The 8588-nt window shown below is 43.0% G+C and overlaps 1 protein-coding gene across 1 annotated transcript; it reads right to left on the reverse strand.

The window, feature by feature from the left end:
* Positions 1-1813: 1813 nt before the first annotated feature.
* On the reverse strand, positions 1814-2506 carry LOC136545420 (uncharacterized). The gene is made up of 3 exons (XM_066537441.1): positions 2202-2506; positions 2014-2130; positions 1814-1940 (listed from the first exon to the last, which is right to left on the reverse strand). Exons 1-3 carry the CDS (start codon positions 2504-2506, stop codon positions 1814-1816), a joined length of 549 nt encoding a protein of 182 aa, XP_066393538.1.
* Between the last annotated feature and the right edge of the window lie 6082 nt (positions 2507-8588).

The following is an 8588-nucleotide window of genomic DNA, read 5'->3' on the forward strand; positions in this document are numbered from 1 at the left end:
AAAAACTTACTAATGAAGATGATGGCTCTCATATCACTGAAAATGTGGAAGTGGAAGTGGTTCCAAGACTAGAGCAGGCTGATGATGTTGATTATCTTGGCATTGTTTCTTTTGCTTTGCAATCAGCTCCAGGTGTCCGAGAACTCTTTGCAGGACACACCTTGCACCAAATGGAAGATTACCAAAGGAGTGTACTACCATCATCTAGAATTCGCAAGGCCCACGTGCCCAAGTTATTGGAGGTTGAACTTGACCTAATATGTTCTGAAGGATTACAATATGCAACAAACATATGAATGACCTTTGTCTTATTGCACTTTGTAAACATTATCATCAACTCTTTGTCAATTTTCATTTCTGGAAAGGTTTTGGTAACATCATCATAGTATTGAAGATGGGCAACTTCCAAGTAACCAGATGGAACTGCTCTACGATCGATTCAACTAAGTCATTATAATTTGTCAAGTCTGAATCTACTACTTTTTCAGCACAGAAACATCTCATGTCCTTTCTAGACTTCTTACGATTGCTCAAAAGCTTTATTTTCAACGAATAACTTGTATTTTGATCCATCCTATGATCAAAAGTAATCACAAAATCCATGAGAAAAGTTACTACATAGAAGAGGAAGAGATGAGGGATGAACTCATCCGTCGTGAAGCCACTCAGGAAGAGATGTTGGGGAAGCTGGCACCTTTGTTGTATCCGCACCAGTACATGGCGTTGAGGGCCACGCCGGGGTGGCCGGTGCCCATCGACGTCGGGGAGGCCCATGCTGCCGCCTGTGCCGTGTGGCCCGCATGCGCAGGGGACGCGCGCGGACCTGCTGGCCCTTTGCACGCTTGGGCCGGGGAAGCGTGCGTTGCCGGCCCTACTATGCCTGCCCGTGCCGAGGAGGGGCTCGACACCGCCGCGCTATGCTCTCCCGCACCGGGGAGTCACATGCAGCCGCAGGCGCCGTGTGCCCCACTCGCGTCATGGAGCTATGCACCGTCGCCGTCGCTTTGCCCGCTAGGGCCAGGGAGGGCCGCGCTGCCACAGCCGGCTCATCCTCTTTGACCTCCATGCATGATCTAGGGTTCAGGTAGTGACAGAGAAGAGAACATGGGAGGATTAGAACCGGCCAATGTAAGGGCATTGGTCCAAGTTACAAAAAACTAACAAGTCTACATGAGAAATTTGCTATAATGGGACTTCAAAGAAGTCGTTTTGTTAAAATAGGAATCCTAACGTTTGCTTCTTTAAAATGGGACTTCAAACATTTGTTTTTTGTTTTTCATGACATTTGGTCCTTTTAATCTCTTTTCTTATCTAAATATATGTATTTGTTCCCTGAAATGACTATTTTACCCTTGAGTCATTAAACACCGTGCGTGGCTTTGCTAGCTGCCGCTACTTGGCTGGCCTGGGCTAGCTGCCTTGTTGCCGTGCTGGCTGGCCCGTGCTGGCTGGCTTGCTGGCTGCCGTGGTGGCTGGCTTGCTGGTTGCCGTGGTGGCTTTCTGGCCGGCCGTGCTGGCCTGGGTCGCTGGCCGTGGTCATGGCTGGCCTGGGCTGGCTGGCCGTAACCATGGCTGGCTTGCTGCCATGTACAGTTATATAACAGCATGAATTAATAAAGTGATTCATACACAATTACAAGCAATATATAATAACAAGAATTTAGCACAAACAAGTTCATCTCGTAAAACCATGTTTGTAGCATAAACAACATAAACATGTTCATCTCAGAAGACAATAATGTAGTTCCAAACGAGATCAAAGTCATATGAAATAAATCTTGAGTTTACATCTCATCACAACTAAATTAACTCATCATCCAATGTGTAGCTTTCTCTTTGGAGTCATCTTTTTTGGCGGCACCACGGTAGGCATCCTCACGGGGCTAGTGATGTTGTCAGTTTGTGAAGATGTGCCCTCTCCAAATAACATCGCAAGCTTGCTGCACAAAAATAAGATCGACAATTAGATGTATGGAAAAATAACTGTATAGTAAATGTGTTAATATTCCTTACCATCTAGTGACCCTTCCTGGACTATCCCGTAGGATTTCTTCCCTAGTCGGCCTTCGTGGGGTGCTAGGTTCTGCGGGCCTTTCTTTTGTCACATTCTTCCTAGGTTGCCTATGCTTGCTACAAGTAATGAATTAAATTAGTATAGGCATGTTCATTTTTGTTTCTTGATAAAGAAAAAAACTTATTACCTCTTTTTTGCAGTCCCATTGTAAGGGCACTTGGCACTAGCTTGCCTGTGACCTTTTTCTCCACATCTTTTGCAAGTCATATGTCCTCTGATCATCTTCTGTCCCTTTACATTTGTTGGAACAGTATCGTTGTCACATCCCTTCTCACCTTCACCCTCATTGGTATATTTACCTTTCTTCCTGTGTCCACCTTCCTCCCATCCCTTAATTCTTAGTTTCCTCTGTCTTCCAATAGGTAATTTAGCCAGAGGTGCACCAACTAAGAATGGTAGGTCGACTTGTGGCCATTGTATTTTATCTGTCATTGGCTCAATTTCTCTACCATAAGCAGCCCTGAATCTATTCACAGAGTAGTAGTCATGCACGAACTGTTCTATATTCACTCCCCTTTCTTCAATTGTTCCATGAACCAAGTCCAGTTGTCTGTTGTTTCCGAAGCCATGAAGCCATTAGCCACTAGATACATCCAATTGTGACCATCAACTGCTACAGCTGCAGCCAAGTGACCATTCCACCTCCCATTAAGTGCTGTAGCATCTACGCTCAAATGAGGCCTACAACCTTCCAAGAAACCATCAATGCATGGTTTAAGGGCACAGAAAAAACGGTGGAAATATACGTCATCATCCACCTCAAGAACATCAATCTCAACGACACTCCTAGGACTCCGCTTCATCACCTCGGCCTTCCACCTAAACAATAGCTCAAAACTTTCTGACCATTTGCCATAAACCTGCTCAAGAGCTCTTTGTTTACCCCGCTGAAAGGTCCTAATGGCTAGAGGGGGGGTGAATAGCCTAATAAAAATTTCTACAACAACACTTAACCAAATGGTTAGACAATTATGAGGCGAAGCGAGTGTTGCGCTAGCCTACTCAATAATGCAAGCCACCTACCACAATTCTAGTTTAGATAGTGTCAATTCACACAAGAGCAATGACACTACCCTATGTTAGTGTGCTCTCAAAGGCTAACTAAAGAGCCACACCAACCAAGCATGCAAGCTCTCACAACTAGCTACACTAAAGAGCTTGTCAACTAGTTTGCGGTAAAGTAAAGAGAGTGATCAAGAGGGTTATACCGCCGTGTAGATGAATGAACCAATCAATCACGAAGATGAATAACAATGATGACCAATCACCTCGGAATCAAATGATGAACACAATGATTTTTACCGAGGTTCACTTGCTTGCCGGCAAGCTAGTCCTCGTTGTGGCGATTCACTCACTTGGAGGTTCACGCGCTGATTGGCATCATTCGCCAAACCCTCAATAGGGTGCCGCACAACCAACACAAGATGAGGATCACACAAGCCACAAGCAATTTACTAGAGTACCTTTTGGCGCTCCGCCGGGGAAAGGTCAAGAACCCCTCACAATCACCACGATCGGAGTCGGAGACAATCACCTCCTCCACTCAACGATCCTTGCTGCTCCAAGCCGTCTAGGTGGCGGCAACCACCAAGAGTAACAAGAGAAATCTGCAGCGAAACACAATCACCAAGTGCCTCTAGATGCAATCACTCAAGCAATGCACTTGGATTCACTCCCAATCTCACTATGATGATGAATCAATGATCTAGATGAGTGGGAGAGCTTTGGCTAAGCTCACAAGTATGCTATGTCAATAGAAATGGCCAAGAGTCCAAGCTTGAGCCGGCCATGGGGCTATAAATAGAGCCCCAATCAAATAGAGCCGTTATACCCCTTCACTGGGCAAAACGCGTTCTGACCGGACGCTCCGGTCAGACTGACCGGACGCTGGCTCTCAGCGTCCGGTCGCTCGATGTCAGCCACGTGTCCAGACTCAACGGTCATCAGCCTCGACCGGACGCTGCTCCTTCGAACTGACCGGACGCTGAAGCCTGTGTCCGGTCGTTTACAGTAAGCTCCCGAGCATGACCGGACACGTCCGATAAAACTGACCGGACGCTGAAGCCCCAGCGTCCGGTCGTTTCCAGTAAGCTCCCCGAGGCATGTTTTTTCGACCGGACGCGTCCGGTCCACCTTGACCGGACGCAGCCAGCGTCCGGTGCTCAACCCTAGCCACTGTGCCGTCTGACAGCTCGACCGGACGCAGCCCTTCAGCGTCCGGTCGCTGAGTGACCCAGCGTCCGGTCAGTAGACCGACGCCAGCATCATTTCGATCAACTCTATTTCGACTCTTACTTCTTCACCCTTGCTCAAGTGTGCCAATCACCAAGAATTTTGCATCCGGCGCAATAGAAAATAGACATTTCATTTTCCCGGAGAGAGGGACCCAAACCCATCTCAACCCTACAAACACCTTGTGCACATGTGTTAGCATATTTTCACAAATATTATCAAGGGTGTTAGCACTCCACTGGATCCTAAATGCATATGCAATGAGTTAGAGCATCTAGTGGCACTTTGATAACCGCATTTCGATACGAGTTTCACCCCTCTTAATAGTACGGCTATCAAACCTAAATGTGATCACACTCTCTAAGTGTCTTGATCACCAAAACAAAATAGCTCCTACAAGTTATACCTTTGCCTTGAGCTTTTTGTTTTTCTCTTTCTTCTCTTCAAGTTTAAGCCCTTGATCATCTCCATGATATCACCATTGTCATGTTATGATCTTCATTTGCTTCTCTACTTGAAGTGTGCTACCTATCTCATGATCACTTGATGAACTAGGTTAGCACTTAGGGTTTCATCAATTTACCCAAACCAAACTAGAGCTTTCAATCTCCCCCTTTTTGGTAATTGATGACAACCCTTATACAAAGATAGGAATTGAAATTCAATTGAATCCATGTTGCTTGCCCAAGCATATTTACCATGTGTAAAAGAATATGGACAAGTTTCATGAACCCTAAGTGATAGCAATTGCTCCCCCTACATATGTGCTAAGAGTTTGGATTGAAGCTTGCACATATGCTTAGATAGGTAATGTAGGAGTCAATGTCTACCATATGATGCTAAGGTATAAAAGATTGACCTTTGAAGCGTGATACCAATCGGAGTGCACCAATATACCATCCTTAGCACCATGGTTAGCTCAATACCACTTAGAAATATTTGGAAGTGAAATCACTAGATATCCTATGCATGCTAGTTTGTATTTTATCATTCAAATCTACAACTAGCATACATCACACAAGCATGGATATTATAAATATGGAACTTATGCTATGCAAGCAAACATATGAAATGCACGTTCAAATGCACCATACAAGTTCATGAGCTTGCTCCCCCTACTTGTGTGCTCAAAATTTTGTAGTTGATCCCTTTCCTTTGTTTCTCTCCCCCTTATCCCCTTTATCTTTGTTTCTCATTTTTTAGTTGATCCCTTTCCTTTGTTTCTCTCCCCCTTATCCCCTTTATCTTTGTTTCTCTCCCCCTTTGTCATCAATGACCACAAAGGTTCTAAAAAGAATTACTTGTAGGGTCGAGATTATCAATGTCAATCAATGGGGTGAGGGTCATTGTCCCAAATTTGGTTCAATTCTAGATTATTTCCCAAAGATATTTAACTCGGTTTGATCCAAGGACAAGCTTCTTCACACCTCTAAATAAGGGTTATCTTGTACCATGTTGAGTTAAACACTTATAGTTCATTTTCTAGATTAAACACTAGGTTTACAAGCCCATAAACATGTTATATGCCATCACTAGATCAAGTCAAGCATAGAAGCAATAGTGATACCATATTGACATCAAAATTCATTTGATTTTCATGAATGAGCCTAATAAGATAGAACCACTTGCAAGGTCCTAATGAGATTGAAAATATGACTAGATGCACTAATCATGTCCTTAGCAAGAATGTATGTCATGCCAATCAACTTTTACCTTAGATTGCTCGAAGGAGAGGCATGTCATATGAGTGGGGGTTGCATCAACACATATTTGAGAAATCCAATATGTTCAACTCATTTCTTAGCTTGCAAAACCTTTTCTCATCCAATGGCTTGGTGAATATGTCGGCAAGTTGATCTTCGGTGCCTACACTCTCAATACAAATGTCCCCTTTTTGTTGGTGATCTCTTATGAAATGGTGGCGGACATCAATGTGCTTTGTTCTTGCATGTTGCACCGGATTGTTGGTTAGCTTGATTGCACTCTCATTGTCACATAGCAATGGCACTTTCTTGAACTTGATTCCAAAATCACTCAAAGTGGCCTTCATCCAAAGTATTTGTGCACAACAACTACTGGCGGATATGTATTCGGCTTCGGCGGTTGATAATGCAACACTATTTTGCTTCTTTGATGACCATGAAACAAGTGATCTTCCCAACAATTGACATGTGCCCGATGTGCTCTTCCTTTCAACCTTGCATCCCGCATAATCCGAGTCGGAGTAACCAACTAGCTCAAACTTTGCTCCTTTGGGATACCACAAACCAACATTTGGTGTATGCTTCAAGTACCTCAATATCCTCTTTGTAGCCTTCAAATGACTTTCTCTTGGTGAGGCTTGAAATCTTGCACACATGCATACACTAAACATGACATCCGGCCTTGATGCGGTCACATAGAGTAGGCTTCCAATCATAGACCGATACAACTTTTGATCCACCATGTTTCCACTTGCATCACTATCCAAGTTGCCATTGGTTCCCATTGGTGTGCTAATGACTTTGCTATCAATCATTCCAAACTTCTTGATCATGTCCTTGATGTACTTGCCTTGACTCACAAATGTACCATTCTTCAATTGCTTGATTTGAAGACCAAGGAAGTAACTCAACTCTCCAATCATGGACATCTCAAACTCATTAGCCATCATCTTACCAAACTCATCACAAAATTCTTGATTGGTTGATCCAAATATGATGTCATCTACATAGATTTGTAATACAAATAGATCTTTTCCAATCTTCTTGATGAAAAGAGTGGTGTCAACCTTGCCCATTGTGAACCCTTTAGAGAGTAGGAAGTCCCTCAATCTCTCATACCATGCTCTAGGTGCTTGCTTCAAGCCATACAATGCTTTCTTCAACTTGTACACATGGTTGGGCTTCTTATCATCTTCAAAACCGGGAGGTTGCTTAACATATACTTCTTCATTGATATAACCATTGAGAAATGCACTCTTAACATCCATTTGATAGAGCTTGATGTTGTGGGCACAAGCATAGGCTAGCAAGATTCTAATTGCTTCCAATCTAGCAACCGGGGCATATGTTTCTCCAAAGTCAAGACCTTCAACTTGTGTATAGCCTTGTGCTACCAATCTTGCTTTATTCCTTACGACTATCCCATCTTGATCTTGCTTGTTTCTAAAGACCCATTTGGTTCCAATCACATTGTGTCCCTTTGGTCTTTCTACCAATTCCCATACTTGATTTCTTGTGAAGTTATTCAATTCTTCATGCATAGCATTCACCCAATCAACATCCTTCAAAGCTTCATCTATCTTCTTTGGTTCAATGGATGACACAAAAGAGAAGTGTTCACAAAATGATGCCAATCTTGATCTTGTTTGTACACCTCTTGAAATATCTCCAATGATTGTATCCAAAGGATGATCTCTTGCAATACTTGTTGCTTGAAGGATTGGAACTTGATTGCTTGCACTTGCTTGATCATTTGGTTGAGATGATGTACTAGCCATTTGATCTTGATCAATATCATGAGAGTCACTTGCACTAGCTTGATTTGTGTCATCTTGCACATTAGAGTTGGAGAGCACTTGCACTTGATCATCTTCATCATCGTTCACTTGCCTAGGCCTCAATTCACCAATATCCATGTTCTTCATGGCATTTGAAAGTTGAATGCCTCTAACATCTTCCAAGTTCTCATTCTCTACTTGTGAACCCTTGGTTTCATCAAATTCAACATCATGAACTTCCTCAAGAGTACCACTATCCAAATTCCAAACTCTATATGCTTTGCTTGTGGTGGAATAACCAAGTAGGAATCCTTCATCACATTTCTTATCAAACTTGCCCAATCTTGTGCCTTTCTTCAAGATATAGCATTTGCAACCAAAGACCCGAAAATATGCAATGTTGGGCTTTCTACCATTCAAGAGCTCATACGGTGTCTTCTCTTTCAATCGGTGACAATAGAGGCGGTTGCTACAATAGCAAGCCGTGTTGATAGCTTCGGCCCAAAAAGATTGACTCACATTGTACTCACTAAGCATAGACCTTGCCATATCAATGAGTGTTCTATTCTTTCTCTCAACAAGGCCATTTGATTGAGGTGTGTACTTGGCCGAGAATTGATGTCTAATTCCAAATTCATCACATAACTCACCAATTCTAATGTTCTTAAACTCACTACTATTGTCACTTCTAACTCTCTTGATGGTTGTTTCAAATTCATTGTGAATGCCTTTGACAAATGATTTGAATGTTGCAAATACATCACTTTTGTCTACTAGAAAGAATACCCATGTGTATCTAGT

Source organism: Miscanthus floridulus, chromosome 3 (assembly GCF_019320115.1).
Source record: "Miscanthus floridulus cultivar M001 chromosome 3, ASM1932011v1, whole genome shotgun sequence".
In the NCBI taxonomy this organism is placed as follows: Eukaryota; Viridiplantae; Streptophyta; class Magnoliopsida; order Poales; family Poaceae; genus Miscanthus; species Miscanthus floridulus.

Bases quoted from the DNA above. Each gene is read 5' to 3' on its own strand.
- LOC136545420 (XM_066537441.1), bottom strand. From the start codon at position 2,506: ATGACAGATAAAATACAATGGCCACAAGTCGACCTACCATTCTTAGTT. The intron at 2,131-2,201 runs GTAATAAGTTTT...CATTACTTGTAG, and splicing joins AATGGGACTGCAAAAAAGAG to CAAGCATAGGCAACCTAGGA. The intron at 1,941-2,013 runs GTAAGGAATATT...ATTTTTGTGCAG, and splicing joins CCAGGAAGGGTCACTAGATG to CAAGCTTGCGATGTTATTTG.